The sequence below is a fragment of the Triturus cristatus genome, chromosome 3_2, assembly GCF_964204655.1.
Source record: "Triturus cristatus chromosome 3_2, aTriCri1.1, whole genome shotgun sequence".
NCBI classification, from domain to species: Eukaryota; Metazoa; Chordata; class Amphibia; order Caudata; family Salamandridae; genus Triturus; species Triturus cristatus.
In genome coordinates this window covers 583,949,985-583,972,648 of record NC_140584.1, presented here as the reverse complement: position 1 = coordinate 583,972,648, position 22,664 = coordinate 583,949,985, and the positions used below count along the sequence as shown (strand labels likewise).

Sequence of the window (22,664 nt, the reverse complement as noted above, 5' to 3'; positions counted from 1 at the left end):
TGCCTATTAGATGTAGTTGAAAAGCTTTCAATGCCCAAAAAATAGCTAACAGCCCCAGATGGTTTATGTAGAGTTGTTTTTGTCGTCAGGTCCATATATTCTAAATGGTGTGTTTTTGAAGATGCGCTCCCCAACCAGTGAGCGATGAGTCTGCTGTTAGCACTATCTGTGGAACCTGATCGATGAATGGCCGCGCATTGGAAAGGTTTTGAGTGTTCGGCCACTGCAGAGTGATGTGTGCGGCCGTCTACCAACAGATCGGTTAACTGACCTGGAGCCTGGTTCCACTGACATGCCAAGCATTCTTGTAGGGGACGCATTTGGAGTCTTGCGTAAGGAACGGGTAGAATGCAAGATGCCATCATTCCGATGAGTTTCATGAACACTCAGGCTGGTAATGAGTGTTGAAGCTGAAATTGTGAAATCAGGGTTTGCATGTTGCGTATCCTGACAGGGTTGTGGTATGCTATAGCCTTGCAAGTGTCTATTGTTGCTCCCAGGTATGCTTGCATGCTGGAAGGTTGGAGATGAGACTTGGTGAGGTTTACAGTGAATCCCAAGTCGTGGAGCAGCCGAATTGTTTTGCGAGTGTGTTGTATGCAGCTGTGTAGTGACTTGGCTTTTATTAGCCAGTCGTCCAAGTAAGGGAATACATGAATGTGTGGTCTTCAAGTGTGCTGCAACTACTGCCAAACATTTGGTGAACACTCTGGGTGCTGTAGTTACACCGAACGGAAGAACTTTGAATTGGTAGTGTTGTCCGTCTACCACGAACCTGAGATATTTCCTGTGAGCCAGGTGAATGGGAATATGGAAGTAGGAGTCCTTTAAATCTAGTGTAGAAAGGATGTCACCTTGTTGAAGCAGTGGGAGCACCTGTTGTAGTGTGACCATGTGGAATTGATGTAATTGAATATAGAGGTTTAGCTGTCTGGGGTCTAATATAGGCTTGAGAGAGCCGTCCTTGTTTGGAATCAAAAAGTAGAGGGGGTACACCCCATACCCTGATGGTGTAATAGTATGGTTCTATTGCACGTTTTTGTAACAGGGAGAGAACCTCTTGTTTTAAGAGTGTGAGATATTCTGGTGACATTGCACGCTCTTTTGGAAGGAGAGTTGGGGGGGGAGTGCATCTAAGGTCCAGGCAATAACCATACTGGATAATCTGTAATACCCAACTGTCTGTGGTGAAGGAATTCCAGACAGGTAGGAACTGTGAGAGACGTCCCGACAGGTGTTTAATGATCGTGGGTAGTAGATGGAAGTCATTGCTTATTGGCAGGGGAAGTGCAGGTGGAGTTACCTCTGCCTCTTCCCTTGTTATTTCCGCTGTAGCCTCCTCGAAAATAACCTCTGGAGGAGGTGGATTGGTTGGTTTTTTTTTTTTGAAGAGGAGGGAGGGAGTTACTGACAACACTTTTTGAGCCACCTCTATAAAAGGAGAAGCGAAAGGAACCCCTGCTGGAAGGTAACTTTAAGGCCCCCATGGATTTAGCAGTTGCAGTGTCCTTTTTCACCTTTTCAAGTGAAGTTTCGACTGTTGGCCCAAAAAGATGCTCTTTATCAAAGGGCTGATTGAGTATAAAGGATTGGACCTACTGCTTGAACCCAGAGAATCGAAGTGTGCCTGCGTAATAGTATGCTGGTGTTGATGGCACGAGATGCTGTATCTGCTGCCTCCAGTGCACATTTTTTGGAAGTATTGGTATAAGCTTCCCATATAAATGAGGTAGTTAGCCTTTGTCTTATATTCATCAGGCAAGTGTTGGATGAGTTTTTCTAACTCATCAAAATGAGCTCTGTCGTAGCATGCTAACAGGGCCTGAGCATTGGCGATTCGCCAATGATTAGCTGCCTGTGAGGCAACTCGTTTGCCTGATGCATCTTTTAATTTAGACTCCTTATCAGGAGGAGGGGCGTCGCCTGTAGTTTGAGAATTAGCTCTCTTACGGGAGTTAAATACGACGACAAGAGAGTCCAAAGGCCATTGTCCCCTAATATATGCAGGGTCTGTAGGAGTGGGCTTGTACTTTTTATCCACTCTCGGGGTCAGTATTCTGGCTCTGACTGGGTCCTTAAATACCTAGTCTACATGCTTTATAATGCCCTTGAGTATGGACACAGTATTAGCGGACATTTGTGAATGAGTGAATGTCTCCACAAGAAAATCCTCCTCTAGAGGGTCTAGGTGTAGCTCCACCCCGTGGTATTGAGGAGCCCTGTTAATAAGCTGTGCAAAGCCTAGAATGTCATCAGGTGGGGAGGGTCTTGAGGGGTACAGGTCTGGATCATTATTGTGATCTGGGTCCTTATTGTAATCTTCACATGGATCCATGTCATGTGGAATGTCTGGGTCTTGTGGTATTGTCCTGATCCTCGTCCTCATCCCAGTCCCCATAATTATCATCCTGAGGTTGAGGTGAAAATGTGGGTGGTGGCGAATTTGATGGTGTGGTTATCAAATGTGGGTTAGGTGGAGGAGGTATGTAAGGGGGAGGAGGGTTAGTACCCATGTCCTTCTTCAGAGGTTTAGGATAATCTTCAGAGAAATCCATCTTCCGTTTCTTTGGAAGAGTGGCTGTAAGGTTTACAGTATTGGGATCGATACAGAGTCTCGTCTGTTTTGGGTCCAAAACGGTCTTCGGATGGAAGAACCTTGGAAGGAGTATCTTTCTCCTTAGGAGTGGGTTTTGGAGGGGAAGCTTTATGAAGGTCCTTATACTCTGAATGTTCCGAGTACAAATGCTTACATTTGGTCTGTTAGAATCTAAATCTTTCGGAGCGCGATGTTTCGGCTGCGAACGTTTCGGGGCGGAGGGTATCGGCTCAGAGCTTTTAGGAGCCGAAGATTTCAGTGTGGATGATTCCGGCTCTGATGCAGGCTTTCGGCTCCGAGGTCTTCGGTGTCGAAGGTGTTTTCTGTGCCGGTGGTTTAGGGAGCGGCACATGTGGCGGCTTATGTTTCGGTGCCGAATGTGTTGTTTCAGTACCGGAATGGGGCCGGCTCGAGCCGGAAGGCTTGTCCTTATGTTTCTTAGCTGGGCCAAAGGGCGGGGCATTAGAAACTTGGTCTGTGTCGACCCGAGCCCGGGGGCGATGCCAGAGCCTTAGGTTTTTCGGGATGCGTGGTCACATGGAGATCTGTACTCGCGGTACGTTGACCCGGGGTGATGTTCAGGTCTTCCTCCATGTTGGAGTCGGCTTCAGAGACTGAGACCGGCTCTTCTTCCTTAACCTCTACTTCTGTACAGGGAACCTGTGAATCTTCACTGAAGATGTCCAGTACTTTGCATTTTGTGGCGTCGAGCCAGACGGTCACGAAGGGTCTTTGTCGATTGGAACGATCTACACGCTTCGCAGTCCTTTTCGTCGTGTTCCGGGGATAAGCACAGGTTGCAAACCTGGTGCAGGTCAGTGCGCGGGAACTTAGCTCGACACCCAGGGCATAGTTTAAATTGAGTCCGTTCCATCGACTGCTGGCGTGTAAGCATGGGTAGGCCCGACAGTCCGCCTCGAAGTTCCAGATCAACGGTTTTCACAAATTTACGATTTGCATCGAATAGGAAATTGCAATCGAAAGACAATACTGTTGAGGGTAGATGACTGTGTGTCAAAGTGGTTCGAAAAAGATACCGAACCGGAGTGCAGCAATACACATCCGAACCCGATGGCGGAGAAAAACAATCTAAGGATGGAGTCGATGCCCATGCGCACTATCACCAAAAGGAGGAGTCACCTATCTCGTGACTACAAAGACTTCTTCGAAGAAAAACTAAGTGTAAACATCCAAGCCCAACACCAGATGGTGATCTATGCTAAAACATATGATCTACAGCTCATATGCCCCAAACACATTTTTTCTGTGTTAGTTATGTGCTTCTTAAAATTGCCAAAAAAAAAAACCTTAGAACGGTCCATATCAGCTTATTTTCTGTGAGATTCTGGTGCATGCAATGGCATGCCAGAGGGCTTTGATTTATATTGAACGAGTTAATTTTGACTCTTAAGGTCTTTCCAATGTACAGAATGTTTGCAGGGTAACAATGCCATAAAATCCATTTGTTCAATTAGTTATTAAAGAAACTGTGGATTATGTTCTAATTTCTATATGAAATCCAGTCACCTCTGACTGTTTGGTAGACTGAACAGTTTCTACATTTATAATACCTTTGTACTGAATGTATATTAAGTTTTTATTTTCCTTTAATGCAAAGGGCATTTTTGGACTGAGCATTTGATGGTATTTAAAGGGTGCAAACTATTGGCACAATTTTCTCCTTTTTATTAGTGTGAGGAACTAGTGAGAGTTTAACCGGGTCTGATAATTTCCACTAGTCTGTCTCAGTGTATAACAGACTGGTTTCTTGATTTTCAGCTTTTTCTTTTCCAAAAGTCTCTTTCTAGAAAGTTTATCCTACTATGATGTCGGTATATTTAAAGTGGTCTTTCTCCGTGTTAAGTCTTTTGATTAACAAAAATAGACCGAAATGCAAGCTATATCTATATTATCTTGAATGGGCAATTTTACAACACAAGGTAGTGTTTTGTTGGGCCATCCTGTTCGTGGATCCAAATATCTTGCAGTGTATCCCTTACCTCCTGCTGTTGATGCCGGATTATTCGGTTATCTGATGCTCATTCATTCATGAAACTTATCTTGTGGAATTTCCTCTACTGAGAAGATGTCTACTTACTGATTCCAGATTTTAACATTATCTATAGACCTGTTGGATTACATTTTTTTTTTTTTTTTAAATAAAAAAATTATATACATCTATTATATATTGATTTAAAAAGGTTTTCTATTCAGCCATATAAAATGTGGATATTTCTGGGTTAAAGGAAATTCCCTCTGCTGCTCCTTTAATTTAAAAATAGTATTTATCTTCCAATTTGGGAGGGGGAAATCAGTGTCAGCATTTTCAACCATAGAATAAAAGATGTTGGAACTCTAGGTGTTCTGTTCCTCTTTTTCCAATCAACTCTAGCACTTTTCTCCTGTAGAACATGTCAACAGATGGGCTTTATATTCAAGGTGACTTGGACTTGTATTCGTTTGGTCCTCAAATGTGAGCACAAAGCTTTCTACCATTACTATATTTATAGTTTTTTTTCTTATATATTGTGATGAAAGGGACAAATTAAATTATATAAACATGTCAACATTTTTAGACTGGGACAAATATCGATCCACAACAAATCAAAGCAGCGGGTCGACTTCTTCCTAGTGATATCCACAGTATTCTCTAGGCCAATTGGAACCAAGCATGAAAGGCCCCCTTCCCTACCTCACAATATAAAAGACTTTATTGCCTCACTGAGCAGGGGCTTCATCGTAAAGTCAAATTGTAGCAATGGTGGAAAGAACCTCGTGGATCACAAAAGATGCATCAACGTGGGCTACTGTGTGCTACAAACAGGGGATTTCTAGTAGACAAAGGGTTAATTTGGAGGTGGGATTGTCTAAAGATGGCAAAGACTGCTAAACCCTTTCTTGTCCAGACTATGCTTACAGCTTGATCGTGAGATGGAGTTAACTTACTTGCTATATTTCCCTTTTCCACCAGCTAAGGCTCCCCCAGAAAGGGCACCTCCGGAGAGTGCAGCAAAGCTGGCCGTCTCAAGGTAGTTTCCATGCACCACACTCAGGCCATCCGTAGGGCTCCCACTAGCACTCAGCACGCTAGTCAGCCCCTCAATGCTGCTCTCACCAATGCTAGGGTTCTTCAGGGCACGCCAGGCATCTGCCACTGTAAGTAGAAAAGGGGACATTAGTCTACAGACTTATGGCAAACAAATGACACGCATGGCACTCATATTAAGACACGCAAGAAATACTTGGGAGGAACAACTTCACTAGTAATGGATAAGTTCCTCTTCATCTTAAGTACAATGAAAGCAGGTCACCAGTGCATTTGTTTAAGGTATCGAAAGAGCAGGATGTTCAGAGGAATGGCAGTATGTGAAGTGTATACGAGCATCAATTGAGAACAGATAAGGAGGCGTGAAAGAGTGGTCACTATAAGAGCTTGGCAGCTATCTGGCAACAGCATGCAGAGCTCCCTGGTGTGATGAGTCTTGGCTAACTCAGACACAAAATTTTCCCCTTAACCAAAGGCCACCTCCAGGGGAGAAAATCGGTTTAAACTTAGCAAGAACATCGAAGGGTAAACAGGATAGGCATGAAGCACACAATAGTTTTAATCTATCATTAGGCAACAGACTTTTTCAGCCAAGTCTTTCTTCCTCATGATTTTTTCCATTTTAAAGTTTAAACACGTGGTCCCTATAGAGAAGGGTTCGGAGACTAAAGTCTAGAATATTCCGTAAATGAAACCTCTATAAAATCAATGAGTTGCATTGGTTTTCGGCGTGAACAAGACTATACGGTTTTTAAAAGATGGAGGGCGTAACTAACCTGAAAATCTCCCTCATAGCAAATATGCCCTTTTGGCATTTGATGAAATAAACCACAACATTTTAAGGAACCAATTTCAGGTGTTTAGCTGGAATGGAAGGGGATGTTAAAAGAAGGAGTGCTTTTCTAATTATTTCACCTGAAGGAAACAATTCCCAATACAAGTAGTTACCATTGTTTTGCAGCACTAGCAAGTGAAGAAGGGTCTAGAAGGGACATTCTGGTGCAGTCAGCGGCCAACATGCTGAATGTGCGTGAATGAAAGGAATAATGAAGACCTGTCCTGGTGGTACCAAGGAGAACTCAAAACTGGTTCAGGAACTGGAGTCTAAATACAAGCCCTTCAGCAGCAATAGATCTGTGTACAAATATCCTTATTTGTTGCTGCGGAGGCTGTAAAAGATTCCTTAGGATGACTGTACTCCACAATTATCAATATCTGGGATGCACATTAAAACAAGCAGCTTTACCTGTGGGCCCTTAGAGAAGACAGACCCTAGTACTGCAGCCCTGGTATATCCCCAATAAAAAGGCATCTCCGTCCCACAGGGTGGCTCAGTGGGTTGAAAGTTGGTATCCTGGCAAGGCAGGCTCAGCCTTCTATCCATAAGAGGTCTATAGATTAAATACTATAATTTCTGCAACAGTAACATCTTTTCTTTGACCCACAATACACCAGGAAACAGACTTCATTTGTGATTGCATCCACCCTAAAAATCAAGGGTATGCATAGAGGTGCAGAGCATTAGGAAATCTGTCTACAAAAGTATTACCAAAACGTAGATGGAAACATTAAGCAATTTACAGGAGACATCTTCCAGTCTACTCTTATCTGGGGACACACGTAGGAAGCATATGAATCAACAACACTACTAGCTGCAAACTGTTAAACAACTATTTCTGTTTGCAGCTGTAGATCACATGCAGAGTACAGATTGAAAAACAGTATCCCGAACTAGAAAGCATTAGCTTTCAAGCAGAGGGCGAAGAAGTTTGGAACAAAGTTAAGTATAGTTTGTCCAACCTGTGATTCCTTCCAAGCTTGAATAGTCAAGCAAGGTGTGTGGTGACGGACGATAAATGAATGATAATAAAGATTTAAGGCAAACCTGCTTTTTGAAAATTGAGCAGATGGTAGATGTGCTGAGCAATGACCGCAAGAGTGTCAATTGTTTTGAGTAGTATAGTAAGGAATATGCTACTTACCAGTATGCATCTGTTCTTGGCATGTAGAGCTGCAGAGTTGTACACTTAGCATAGGTCGCCATCTGGTGTTGGGCCCGGATGTTTGCAGTTTGTTTTTCTTCTTGGACAGTCTTTGGAAGTCACGAGTTTGGTGACTCCTCCTTCGGTCCGTACTGCGCATGGGCTTCGGCTCCATCCTCAGATTGTTTTTCGCCAACAGGGAAATGATGGAGCGTAGTAATAACAGTGAGAAACCCATGTGTTGTATCTAAATAAGATGTACTGGAACGGATACAGGTAGCCGGGGAGGCGGGTGGGCGTGTACAACTCTGCAGCTCTACATGCCAAGAACAGATGCATACTGGTAAGTAGCATATTCCGTTCGAGGCATATGAGCTGCAGATTGTACACTTAGCATAGATTATATAGCAGTACCCAACCTTAGCGGCGACCACCGGTATCCGTTGCAGCTGTTTGAAAAAGTGCCTTTAGTACAGCCTGGCCCACCCTAGCTTGCTGCTTGGAATGCACATCTACGCAGTAGTGTTTTGTGAAGGTGTGCGGTGTAGACCATGTGGCTGCCTTGCAGATGTCATCTAAGGGTATATTCCCTAGAAAAGCCATAGAAGCCCCTAACTTTCTTGTAGAGTGGGCTTTAGGGGGAACAGATAATGTTCTCTTTGCCTTTTGATAGCAAATTTGTATGCATTTTACAATCCACCTAGCTATCCCTGATTTTGAAATGGGGTTGCCTTTATGTGGTGGAGAGAAGGAAACGAACAATTGTTTAGTCTTCCTGAAGGGTTGCGTTCTTTGTATGTAGTATAGTAACGCCCTTTTTACATCAAGTGTGTGTAAGGCCCTTTCTGCAACAGATTGGGGTTGCGAAAAGAAGACAGGTAATTCCACTGATTGATTGAGGTGGAAGGGGGAAATGACTTTGGGCAGAAACTTCGGATTTGTGCGAAGTATGACCTTGCTGTGATGCATTTGTATGTAGGGTTCCTGTATGGTGAACGCTTGTATTTCACCAACCCTTCTAAGTGAAGTGATAGCTACAAGGAAAGCTGTTTTCCAGGTGAGAAACTGTAGCTCACATTTGTGCATTGGTTCGAAGGGCGGACCCATTAGTCGTGTAAGAACTAAATTTAGATTCCATACAGGGGAAGGTGGTGCCCTGGGAGGAATTACTCGTTTAAGGCCTTCCATGAAGGCTTTAATAGCGGGCACTCTGAAGAGTGACAAATGCTGTCTGTTTTGTAGATAAGCAGTGATCGCTGCTAGGTGTAGGCGTATGGATGAATATGCCAGGTTACACCTGTGAAGATGGAGCAGATAGCATATGATGTGCTGTATGGATGCATCTAGGGGGTTGATTGTATTGTTACGGCAGTAAATTACAAATCTTTTCCACTTTGCGGCATAGCATGCTCTAGTGGTAGGACGTCTGGCTTCCATGATGATGTTCATGCAATCAGGGGGAAGGTTAAGGTATCCGAATTCTAAGATTTCAGGAGCCAGATCGCCAGGTTGAGCTGAGCTGGGTCCGGGTGCCTGATTTCTCCATGGTTCTGGGTTAGGAGGCATGGGGATAGATGCAGTTTTTGATGTGGTACCACTGATAGTTGTAGTAGCGTGGTGTACCACGGCTGCCTGGCCCACGTTGGAGCTACCAGAATGAGTGTGAGGGAGTGCTGTTGTAGCTTCCTGACCACTAATGGAATTAGTGGGAGAGGTGGAAAGGCGTATGCAAATCTGCCTGACCAGTTCATCCATATCGCATTGCCCTTGGACAATGGGTGTGGGTATCTGGCGGCGAAGCTTGGGCATTTTTTGTTTTCGTGGGTGGCGAAGGTCTATTTGAGGATGCCCCCACTGTTTGAAGAATGGGTGAAGAACTTGTGGATGCAGTTCCCATTCGTGTAGTTGTTGCGTTTGTCTGCTGAGCAGATCTGCTATGGTGTTTTGTACTCCTGGAACGTGCTGTGCCAGGAGAAAGATGTTTTGGGGAATTGCCCATCTCCATATGCTCTGGGCTAAGCGGGAGAGCTGGGGAGAGTGTGTCCCCCCCTGTTTTTGTATATAATACATCGCAGTCATGTTGTCTGTGCGAATGAGGACTGCTTTGCCCGAAATTTGTTTTTGGAAAGATTTTAGGGCTAGAAAGATCGCCAAGAGCTCCAGATGGTTGATGTGGAGCGATTTTTGCTGTGGCGTCCATAGACCTTGCATTGTGAGGTGTAGGAGGTGCGCTCCCCAGCCGGAGAGCGATGCGTCCGCTGTTAGAATCACCTGAGGAACCGGGTCCAGGAACGGCCGTCCTTTGGAAAGGTTTGTGGTGTTCCACCACTGCAGAGAGTGATGTGTGCGGCCGTCCACCAACACCAGATCCGTCAGCTGACCCTGGGCCTGGTTCCACTGTTGTGCTAGGCACTCTTGAAGTGGACGCATGTGGAGTCTTGCATGGGGCACTATAAATATGCAAGACGCCATCATTCCTATGAGCTTCATGAACACTCTTGCTGGAAGAGGGTGTTGGGGAAGGAATGTTTTGCATAAGGCTTGAATGCTTGTGATTCTGGCTGAGTTTGGATAGGCAATACCTTTGGAGGTGTCTATAGTGGCCCCGAGATATTGCTTTGTGTGAGATGGTATGAGGTGGGACTTTTGGTAGTTCACCGTGAAGCCTAGCTGGTGGAGCAGTTGGATGGTGCTGTTTGTATGTTGCACACATTGGTGGTAGGACGTGGCTTTTATCAGCCAGTCGTCTAAGTAAGGGAAGACGTGAATGTGTTGACGTCTGAGGTGTGCTGCTACTACTGCTAGGCATTTGGTAAACACTCGTGGTGCAGTGGTGACCCCGAAGGGGAGAACCGTGAATTGGTAATGTTGCCCGTCCACCACGAACCTGAGGTATTTCCTGTGAGAGGGGTGTATTGGAATGTGAAAGTATGCGTCTTTCAGATCCAAGGTTGTGAGAAAGTCTCCCTGGCAGAGGAGTGGGAGGACTTGTTGTAGAGTGACCATGTGAAAATGGTCTGAATGTATGTAGGCATTTAGAGGCCGGAGGTCCAGAATGGGTCTGAGGGTCTCGTCTTTCTTTGGTATTAAGAAATATAGAGAGTAGACCCCTAGCTTTCGTTGATTGACGGGGACCTGCTCTATAGCGTGTTTTTGCAGGAGTGAGAGTACCTCTTGTTTGAGCAGTGTGGAATGTTCTTGAGACATTGGACGGTGCCTTGGTCTGATATTGGGTGGGGTAGATGTTAGCTCTAGACAGTACCCTGACCGAATGATTTGGGTCACCCATTTGTCCGATGTTATGGACTCCCATACGTGGATAAAGTTTTGTAGTCTGCCCCCGACCGGAGTGGAATGGTCTGGGGGGAGCGGAGGGGAGTCATTGTGCGGGGGGGGGTGGCAGAACGGGTGTTGTTGGTTTTGCCCCTGCCCTTATTGTTGTTACCCCTGTAACCACCTCTCTGATTGCCCTTTGAAAAGGTATTTTGAGGAGGGGACTTGTAGGAGGTAGAGGCGTTATCGGTGGAGGAGCCTCTGCCTGTGCCACGAAAGGACGAGCGTCGAAAGGAACGTTTGGAGGCTTGTGTTTGGAGTGCCCCCATAGACTTTGCTGTGTCTGTGTCTTTCTTCATCTTTTCGAGCGCTTCGTCTACCTTTGGCCCAAAGAGTGTTTCCTGGTCAAAGGGGTGATTGAGTATGGATACCTGGACTTCAGGTTTGAACCCTGAGATCCTGAGCCAGGCGTGGCGGCGAAGCAGGACACTGGTATTTATGGCCCTAGAAGCAGTGTCGGCTGCATCGAGGGCACACTTAATGGAGGTGTTTGTGATTAGTTTACCCTCCTGTATAAGGTCATGAGCCTTGTGCTTGTATTTTTCTGGAAGGTGCTGCATAAGAGCCTCTAGTTCGTCATAGTGTGCTCTATCATATCGCGCAAGCAGTGCTTGTGTGTTTGCAATGCGCCACATGTTTGCAGCTTGGGAGGCGGTGCGTTTACCAGACGCGTCCAGAAGTTTAGATTCTTTGTCTGGCGGTGGGGCATCTCCTGAGGATTGGGAGTTAGCCCGCTTTCTAGCTGTGGAGACAACTAGGGAATCTAGGGGAGCAGGGCCCTTGATGTAAGCAGGGTCTGTGGGTGCCGCCTTGTACTTCTTCTCTATTCTAGGGTTCAGTACTCTGGCTCTGACAGGGTCTTTGAACACCTCTGTAGCGTGCTTGGTGACACCCTTAAGCATGGGTAAAATGGAAGTAGATTTGTCTTGTATATCAAATGTATCCAGTAGGAAGTCTTCTTCTACTGGTTCACTGTGCATGTCCACCCCATGGTAGTGTGCTGCTCTCTGCACTAAATGATGAAACCCTAAGGAGTCCTCTGGAGGAGACGGCCTTGATGGGTATAGGTCGTCCTGAGGTACATTGGGTATATCAGGGTTATTGTAATCCTCCCATGGATCTGGGGTCCCTGGTGGAGTGGGATCCATTGGGGCGTCCGCCGGGTAATTGTCCGGATCCCCATCATCCGGATCTGGGGATGGGGCCGGATCGTAGTGAGGTAAAGGTGGCGGAGACCTGTGAGGTGGAGGCGGTGGAGGAGGTGGAGGGGGTAGGGGAGGCGGTGGTGGGGAGGGCACTCTGAGGGGAGAAGTAGCAGAGTCCTTCCTTTTGGGTGGAGGAGGAGGAGCCGGAGCATCAAGGCGTCTTTTCTTGGTAGTTAAAGTCAAAAGCCCAGTCTTTGGATCTTTGGACAAAGTCTTTTGTAAAGGGTCTGGTGTAAACAGAGCCAATGGTGTCGAGTCGTCTGTCGGCACCGGTGATTTCGGAACCGGGGGTTTCGATGGTCTGTGTGCGCGATGCTTTTTTGAGGTCTCCGGGTGTTTCGGCGTCGAATGATGTTTCGGCGCCGGAGCGTCGGTGCCGACAGATTTGTGTTTGGTCGGCACCGAGTGTCCAGGCTTCGGCACCGGTGGTTTCGGAGTCGAGCTGGATTTTGCAGTCTTCGGTGCCGGATGCTGTTTTTCGGCACCGGGTGTCGGCTGGCTCGATCCCGAGCTGCCATGAGACTTTGGGGGCTTCGACACCGGGCCCGAAGGTGGGGTGATCGAAGTTTTGGTTTTGCCCAGGCCGGCAGGCGAGGGATAACCTGAGTCTCTTTGGTTTTCGGCGCGGGGGTGGGAGGGGGCATAGTACTCGCGGCCCGCTGCGCTGGTGTAACGTCCTCCACGTCGGAGTCGTCGGCCTCGGAAGCGCTGACGACGTCTTCCTCCTGCTCGGTGTGTGTTTGCCCCGAAGCTTCGGCGTCGTCTCCGAAGATGTCCGGTGGAGCTGCAGAGGATGAGTGCGCCATGGTGCGTCGAGCTCTTCGATCTCGGATGGTCTTCTTCGATCGAAAAGACTTGCAGGCGGGGCAGTCTCTAGCCTCGTGTTCCGGAGAGAGGCAAAGGTTACACACCTGATGGAGGTCGGTGTGGGGAAATTTAGACCCACATTTTGGGCACTTTTTGAACGGAGTCCTTTCCATCGGCCGGGACCGGAGTCGCGGAGGGCCCGAAGGCCGGTGTCGATGTACGGGATGGAGAAAGTGCCGCTTCGAGAGATGAAGAAACTGAAAGAATCGAGGATTTTCCGTCGAGGCTGGAACCGTAGAAGTTCGAAGCCGGAGCACGAAGTATCACATCCGAGCCCGATGGCGGAAAAAAACAATCTGAGGATGGAGCCGAAGCCCATGCGCAGTACGGACCGAAGGAGGAGTCACCAAACTCGTGACTTCCAAAGACTGTCCAAGAAGAAAAACAAACTGCAAACATCCGGGCCCAACACCAGATGGCGACCTATGCTAAGTGTACAATCTGCAGCTCATATGCCTCGAACATTACTTTCCATTTAGTAGCACAACATGCATTTCCTAGATTCCTCAAGAATGTGCTTACGTTTTTTAGGCTGGCTGCAGATACCCAAATACTAGAACCATAGGAACCCTACTGCTGAACTGAGTAAATGGGGGTTGGAATGCAGCAGATGAACTTGGTGTGGATTGAGTAAGTTTGGACACAAGTACAGTTTCTTTGTGGACAAATTGATATTTCTAATAGAAGAGTACCATTGTTGGCAGGCCCATGCTGGTGTGATAAGAATATGTCATTAGTGGCCACTGCATTTTATGTACCACTAAGAGGATTCTTGGAAGTGGTGGAAAAACAAATACCCCAGAAATATTTCCTTAGAGGGCGTTTCCTAGACACTGTAGGTATGGGCATCCGGATGTGAAGTTTTGACATTTTGTACTTGTGAGTGGCAGACATATCAACTGCTTGGGCTTCACCATTAGGGAACATACTTGTTAAGAGCTTGGGGTCTGATCTTGTGAGTTGCTTGATAACTTTGGCTAAGGAGACAGGCAAAGTTGTTGACTACCCCTGGTGTGTGTACAGCCAAAAGGTATAAAGGTGATGGCGGAGTGACCAATGCCACATTGCCTGAGCCATATCAGCTAGCTTGTATGGATATGTGCCGTTTCTTTTTTTAAATGTAATACATGGTTGTCATGTTGTGACTTAGTAGCACCTAGTTGTGAATTTTGGTTTGGAACACTTGCAGAGCAAATTGAACTGCCATGAACTCAACAATGTATAAGAGGTGCTCCTGGCGGGACCACTGACCCTGAATGGCAAGGTTGTTCATATGGGCTACCTTGCTTTGCATCCCTGGTGACGGTCAACAGTAGTAGGGGTACATAAATTATTGGCCCAGTTTCAAGTTTACTTTGTTCTACCATTGCAGTTTGTGGTAATTACTCCACCACTGGATCCCGCCAGTCCCTTGTGACCATTGGCTGGTAAGACATGACTGGAACAGATACACGCACAAGTGGGTATTTGGGTGATGAGTGCATGATGGTATAATTCCTGGCAGTTTTATGATCATTCCCGAAAGGAAAGACTTTGAATTAGGCATGAACTCCAATTACCACAAACCTTACTGGCAATGTGCTGGAGCTATATGAATGAGGAAGGAGTCACCCTTAAGGTTGAGGGTCGCAATGTAGGCAAGTTGGCACAGAAGTGGAAGGAAATCTGCTATGGTTGTCATTCTAAATCAGTTAGATGTGATTTAGCAAGTGCTCATAGATCTAGTATGGGACAAAACGTACTCCCCCTTTACGATGAGGAAATACAGAGGGTACACCCCTTGTGCTTGCTGCATAGTGAAGCACTGCTTCTATTGCGTCCGAGAAGCAAAGCCTTTACCTATTCCAAAAAGTATGGAATGTTCCTTGTTCAGGCAATAACTATGGGGAATGGTGGACAGGACCAACTGATGTAAAGTTACGCTCTGGTGTTGCAACTGCCCCTCCAAATCCTCCCATTGAGGCTCCTCAAAGAACTAAATGGACTGGTGAATTTGTGATACACCACTACATTGTCGCCCTGACTGCTGCCAGTTTCCTTGCTGTGTCAATTTACTTTCCCTATTAGTGGTGGGTATCTTGTGTCCCACAAGAATGCTCTTTCTGTTGAACAAGTTACTTACCTTTGGTAACGCATTATCACGTAGAGACAATATTTAGCTGCAGATTCCTTACCTGTGAATTCCCCAGGCGTAATGCTGGATCTGGAAACTTTTGCATGAACAGTACCCCTGCGAGCGGACAGGCATTTCCCCAAAATGTCCATCCTACACTCTTCCTTATCCTGAAGAGTGGTAATCGGGGTAGCAGGATTTTTTTAATCTTTGTACATGACAGTCTGGCTTGGGGTGACCAATGAGAAGATGAGACAAGATGGAGTCCTCAGGAGACTCATACTTGTTCTCAATACGGGGCAACACTGGTAGTATGGACACTGGTGTCTTCATTATTATGATGCCTTCCTGCCATATATAATCTAGAATTGGTATGGAGCGTACCAACTGGTGTGTGTCTTCTTTGAAAACATTCGGTCTTTTTGACCGCAATAGGTAGATGAAACCTGTTAGCTGCCCTCTGCATTAAATTATGAAATCCTACAAAGTCCTCCAGAGGAGAATCTGATGGGAGATGAGAAGGGAGTTGGCATAACAATCATCCGAAAGATCAGGAACAGAGATTTGATCCGGCAACTCACCTTACTCTATCCTGGTCCGAAGGAGGCATCTGGTACTCCAGGGTCGGTTGGCTCGGGGTCCAGAAGATTCACAGGTGTTTTTGGCAGTTGAGCGGCTGGCGTACCTGAAGGATCTGTCTGAGGTATCGGCCTGTTTGGCTGATTCTGTTGTGGCGGGAACCTCTGCCGATACTCTGCCAACATAGCCTGCAAATCCTGACTCAGTGATGGTGGTAGATGGGCCATGTCCCTGGGGCGCGGCTTTCGCTGAAAACCATATGAATGATAACTGTGATGCAGATCCATATACTCCTGCTGGTAATATTGCGTCTCATCAGGATAGTCCTCATCCTCTGGACACTTTACGTGGAGCTCAGATGGGCTGTGAGCCACCCCATAAAGACCCTTATAGTTATCTTCTGCATAGCCCTCAAGAAGATGTGACAGAAGTAAGGGCGAAACCCAACTAAAATCTTGCCTGGGTGGCCGTAGGAAAGTCTTAGTTACTCTGATGACTTGAGTAATCCTAGTCGACGGCGACAGTGCAAAAACTACAGGAAATGAAAATTCCGTCGCCGACTGGGTCGTCGTCAGAAGAAAAGCCATTGTTGTTGAAGGAACACTCGTTGACGAGTCAGTCATCAAGTTCTTCGCCAACGGTATTTTCGTTGACTGTCTTAGACGATGGAGTCCTCTTCGTTGAACCGGAGACTGTAGGAGACAGTATTGGATCATAGATTGCAGTAGTCGTCGACGAATCGTCGATGTGAATGCTGAATGTCTTCAACAAGTGAGGAAGCGGCATCGACAATGAGAGTTTTCTTACTCACAGGATCTGACAAAGAGAATCTAGGCCGATCTCCTTCCTTCTTGGCATAGAAGGCACAGAACGCCGGCTCATAGGGGTGTTTAGCCAACTTCTCTTTTTATGAAGCCTTGGGAGTCCTGGGAAGGCTTGTGATGTTTTCTACCTTCACCCGAGGAGCTGTCCTTCGATCTGGTCCTCTTATGGGATGTAGAAGCTCAATCTTCTTCCTCATCAGAAGAAGGCAACAGATGTTTAGTGGTTTGAAGCCACAACAACCTTCCCTCTCTGTCGTTGAGGGTTTTATTTGAGAAGGTGCAGAAGATCTTACATTCTCTCACCTCATGCATTGGATAAAAGCAGTAAATACACTCCTTGTGTGGATCACCCACAGGGACTCTTTTCTTGCCACAGGTTTCACATGGGCGGAAAAAGGCCTTTTTTGTCTGACATGAGGCAAAGATTGAGAAAGTTGAAGAAAAACTTAGTTGCACTCGGAGACCCTTCCACACGTGCCGTGAAAATCTGAGAGAACCTGCCTCTGCTGAGTGTTCTAAAGGGTGCTGACAGCGGATTGGCAAGGTCCCGACTACAAACACTTTTCAGTTTAAGATGCTTAGTAAACATTCTCAGTGACTTAGTAAACATTCTCAGTGACTCAAGATAAATCTCCCTGGTTCCTACTGTTCCCGCAAAAACCACAAAACTGTGGCTGATGTGGCACAGACGCAAACAGGTACCTGAGCCATTAAAAAAAAAATATAAAACACATATGGAAAGGCAGCAGGGGCCTACACGGACATTTCTGTAATATATATATTAAAAAATAATAAAAATAATTTAAAAAGCCGCATGTCTAAGAGAGAAACTTGAATAACAAAAAATCTCAAGTTCTAAAAGCTGAAAAGGAGGTCAGATGCCAAAGGGTGGCAGTTGTGGCAATAAAGGTACTACTTCCATCGCAAGGGTCTCTATTACTCTACCTTGGTAAGCCACATGCACCTAAAGTTTTAGTCAAACGCCAGGGTAGATTGTAAAATACAAACAAGTCTACAGGCTAAAAATAACCCCAGCAGATGTGCTTGATCTGGGATAACTGTTGCTCTCCAGCTTTTCAATCATATGTGGGAAGAATGTAGGGTAGTTAAGATTGTAGTTCCCGACAGCATGTATGGATATATATTCACTGAAAAAACCATAGGTTTCACACATGTTACAGTTAGCGGAAATTTTACTGATAAAAAACCAATGAAATTCCCCCGTTATAGTTAGTGCAGGCAACTATAACTCACGCGACCGCAATCCTCTGCTGATGCTAATACTGTATTTAGACACTTATTTGCCCATGTCTTCTTCCATACATTTTTAGCTATACATATATTACAAATATTTTTTTTTCATAAAGACACATATGTCATCAGCAGAAGATTGCGGTCGCGTGAGTTATAGTTGCCTGCACTAACTATAACGGGGGAATTTCATTGGTTTTTTATCAGTAAAATTTCCGCTAACTATAACATGTGTGAAACCCATGGTTTTTTCAGTGAATTTGCAAGGTTTTTTAAATGCTAATTCCTAACTATAACGTGTGTGAAACCTATGGTTTTTTCAGTGAATTTGTACGGTTTTTTAAATGCTAAGTTACTTTACGCCATTCGTGGCGTGCGCGCCCACTTAACGCAGTTAGTTCCGTGCGTGCACGGTGCGCTTCGCGCACCGTGCGCGCACAGTGAGCACGCGGTGCGCTTCGTGCACCGCGCGCCCACTTTACGCAGTTAGTGCCGTGCACGCACGGTGCCCACGTTACGCTAGATGGGCCATGTACGCACGATGCGCTTCGCGCACCGTGCGCACATGGAGGACATATGATGCACTTCGTTTTGAAAGGTAATATTTTAATTTTTTGTATATTTTATAAGCCATGCACAAATGGTGCCCTTCGGGCACCATTTGCACACGGGGTGGAAAGAGTGTGGATAATTTTTTTTTATTATTATTTTTTTTAAAAATATTTTAGTTTCTCAGGTGTAATAAGCCATGCACAATTGGTGCCCTTCAGGCACCAATTGCACACGGGGTGGAGAGAGTGTGGCTAATTTATTTATTTTTTAAAAAATTTTTACCGTACGCGTACGGTAAGCGTAATCGGCGAAATTACCGAAAAAATTAAAATTCCGTTTTTGGCCTTGGGGACTCCCTCAACATGGCTATGTGTGTGGGAGCTGTCTAAACAGCCCTTTACATGTTTTTGGGCTATATATTTTAAAAATCACTCTCAGTGCGAGAGAGAAAATGGCGGCCGCCGCTTCCTGGTTTCGGCCGATTCGAATGTTTACTAAGATCTAAGAGCCAATCAGAAACGCGCTCGCGCACGCCACCGTACGCGTACGGTAAGCGTACCGTAAGCGCACCGTAAGCTGGCTCAGATATATATATATTGATTTAAAGGCTATTTTCTCAGAATCTACTGAACAGATTTACACCAAACCTACAAAAGGCACTTCCTTGACCTGAGGACTACCTCTCTGCCAAATTTCTAGTAATTCTGTTCAGCCGTTCGGGCTGTAGCCCTGTCTAAAGGTCCTATGGAAAAATGCATGGGAAAAACGTGTTTTGGGACCCCCGCTTTTATCTCAGCCCCCGCTTGACGAATCCCCCCGAGACTTTCAGGGTAGGAGCGGAGCGTAGCGCCCCACCTATTTTGAAAAATTCGCGAGGATTCGTCGACCGGCGCCAAAGTTATTCAAAATAGAATGTTGCGGATTTCCTATGGAAACGTGGTCCTAACTATAACTACCTACTGGCGACCGCCAGTAGGTAATATATATATATATATATATATATATATATATATATATATATATATATATAAATTCTTCACTGTGCAGTGTAGTGTGGGCATTTTGGTCCAACTTTGACACGTGGTCTGGGAATCTGCAACTGCCTTCAGTCTTTTAGGTAAGAAGGCTTATAGATGAAAGACCTCAAACTGAATGACATCCATGGCATGCACAAGGTAAATGAACAGCTAATGAAGGCCACACTAGATTGGGACTTAAGCCAGTCGTATTTGTTAGGGATGTACAGAGAAATTTGTAGTACCTGTGATAGGCCCATCCTCTTCATCAAACTCTATCTTCACTCCTTTACCATTAGCTGTACTGACGCCGCATCCTCCTCCGCGGCACAGTGATACCGGTACCACACCATATACATATGCCAGCATGATGGGCACCCCGATCCCTGCAATGGAAGAAACCATCAAATATGAATCTCAAAGTAGTTAAAAATAGCAGAAAGCTAGGTCTAGCAAAGCACATCAACAAAAACACAGGGCACATAAGAGTGAGGTGGAGGAGAACATGCAAATGGAGTCAACACTGGCAAGGTAAGAAATAGAGAAAGAGGCAGTTGCAAAGAACATTGGGAAATCAATAGAGTCTGGAGTACAGTGCTGATAAAGCGATCGATCTCATAACAGAGATATGGAAGGAGCCGAAAAAAGGAGCGAAAATGGGTAAACCGAGCTGCCCCATTGGGGGGGGGGGGGCACATTATACTTTTCTAAGCCAAAAAGTATTGCATTATTCACAGCAGCAAATTAATATTTTGACAACATTCCCAGTTTGAGAATGTTGTGTATTAGTTTTTGATTTATGCACCAGAACAAGCTGCAGCTCAGACAATGCTTCCGGAACCCAGACTTCAGAAAGCACTCTGTGCAGACTTCATCTTTGATATGAAGCACCCAACTGTCAGGCAAAAGAATGAGCTGCTCAGGAGCAAAGGCTGACTGGAAAGGAAAGCCAGAAGAAGTATGAGCGAACACAATAAGATTAAACATAAACCCCTATAGACAGTAGGTACCAAAACCCAAACGTGATGCACTGTAGTGTTTTACATTATCAATACAGTTCATAAAGAGCTGGAGGAAAGGAATGCAAGTCAAGTTTGACTACTCAAATTTAGAAAACTCAATTTAAATTTGAAACCCATCAACAGAAATACTAAGAGGAACCCTCGTGCTTCACCAGCCCAAAAATGGACCCAGGATAGAAAAAAGTGACGTTAGACAGTGAGATCTCAGAAACTGCAAAGAACAGATAGATGGCTACAACTGTTCTCAATACAGGGCAGCGGCTGTAGCGAGCAGGACACATCTCTAAGGCTTGGGGTGAAGAGGAACAACTTACATGACCCTTTAGGGCTGGATGGGGGAAATAGACACCCTTTGATAACGCAATTTGGAAGGGTGCAGTCTCACCACAGAGGTCATCATGGAAGGAGCTTCTGTTGCTCCTGTACTTCTGGTGCTCCTTGGTCACTTCCTCTGATTTTATCACCTAGAAACTCATTCCTCCCTCAAGCGTTTGTCAGTTGTAGTTACTCTGTTGTGAAGCCTGCACCTTTCCTAGCAGGTGGCCAGAACCCCTTCATACTTGTGGGCAGGTCATAGAAGCAAATTTGCTCCAGGCACCCGGTTTGTTCTCAGCTCTAAGGAAAGGATGTCACTGGTCTTATCAGGACTGGTGTTAATCTTCCGAACTGGTAATGGGATCTGGAAACTCAGAAAGGGGTGCTCTTACGTGCCATTAAGTGGTGCTGTGCAAGTTGACACAAACTTAGTTAAGCGCCAATTTCTTTTGTAGGCTTGTCCGTGCCTTCAGACCAGGAGCTCATCTGCAAAACTAGGAGGGGCAGTGTGCAGACTCCTTAACTTGAACCTTTTTAGATGGAAAAAGTAGACCACTTCACAGAAAGTGAAGGTGGGAGGGTGGTGAGGAATATGAAGTTAGATGGAGTATCCACCAGAAAGGGTACTACGAAGCCAAATAACTTGTTGTTCTGATGGATAGTTCTAACCACAGATTTCTCACCTTATGAAAAGATGCCAAAGGAGTGCCTTCCAAAGCTGTAGAAGGGCTCAAAGTCCTGCAGGACTGACCGGACAAAATGGCTATTATGATAGACGTGAATGTGAAGGCAATAGTGCTTCGGGAATGTGTGCACTAATGCAAAGTAGCAGCAGATATCCAGAACAGGCACTGAATTGGCCAAAACAGTGGTAACAACCTTGACTCAGGTAGAATGAGCAGATTCATTTTTGCACCGAGTTGCCTTTCTTTTTGCTCCAGAGACTCCCATAAAGACCTGATCATCCATCAGACGATCTCTGGTAAGATCAATGTTCTCAGTGCTCTTTTAGGATCTGTCTGCAGGAAAGTGGATTATTATGTGGTGTGGTTGTGAGACCTCACCAGGTAATGTCACAGTCTCCATCACGTCCAGTTAGGTTCCTTAAGAAAATCCATACCTCAGTCCTGGGTAGCTGCGGCACAGAGCAGTCAGGCTTAGTCGAATGAAAAAGTGTTAAGAAGAACCAAAACTGTTAAGAACATAACAAAAGTCTGACATCACTTTATAAACGAGCATTTGCAATGCAATAGGTCTCACATTTACAAGAGTTTGAGCTATTGGCATTGTAAATTTTGCTGCCAATAGCTTAAACTCTCGAAATGGGAGACCTATTGCCTTGCAAACGCAATTAGTGGAAAAGCACTCCATGTCGCACTTATACGTTAATGTCAGTCACACTCCTTTCTTTAGACGAGCCAAGTCTAAAGCAAGGGGCGTGGCACCATTAAAGTGAAAGCGCTGTAGGGGGCGCTTTTACAAAAAAAAAAAATCATCCGTTTGTCAAGTTGATAAACAAATGCTTTTTTTTTTTATAAAAGTGACCCTTTCTGCGTTTTTACTTTAATGGCAGCCTTGCGTCTTTTAGACGCAGCTCACCTAAAGAATGGGGCGTGATCAACATATGTGAAAGTGCCGAATGCGGCACTTGTAAACAAAAAAAGTGAAATGGGGGGGGGGGGTTTGGGGGGGAAGAGGGGGGTGAGAGAAGAGAACACGAGACTGCATCGGGCTGCAAACACACTAAAGGCATAACCACCACTGCATCAGTATGGCATACCCTGCTATGAAGAAAATACAAAGGGTTGGTGAAAGAGTGGGTCCTGCCTGCAACACCAGGGGGAGAAAAACATTTAACCAAATGGTGCTTGGATGCTGTAATTAAAGCCTACTGAGTAACAACACATGTAACAGGGGATGTCCTGATGAGGTTACAAAATGAGACATGGCGGCACTAAGGAGG

General features: G+C 45.6%; 1 protein-coding gene across 1 annotated transcript in view; it reads right to left on the bottom strand.

Annotated features, from left to right (window-relative positions):
- The window catches only part of RNF19B (ring finger protein 19B), a 94,402-nt gene that overhangs the window by 25,062 nt on the left and 46,676 nt on the right, over positions 1-22,664 (bottom strand). The window contains exons 6-7 of the mRNA XM_085648368.1: positions 19,610-19,750; positions 5,543-5,750 (exon numbers count right to left, since the gene is read on the bottom strand). Of these exons, the coding sequence (XP_085504494.1) occupies positions 5,543-5,750; positions 19,610-19,750 (349 nt within the window). The remainder of the gene's footprint in view (positions 1-5,542; positions 5,751-19,609; positions 19,751-22,664) is intronic.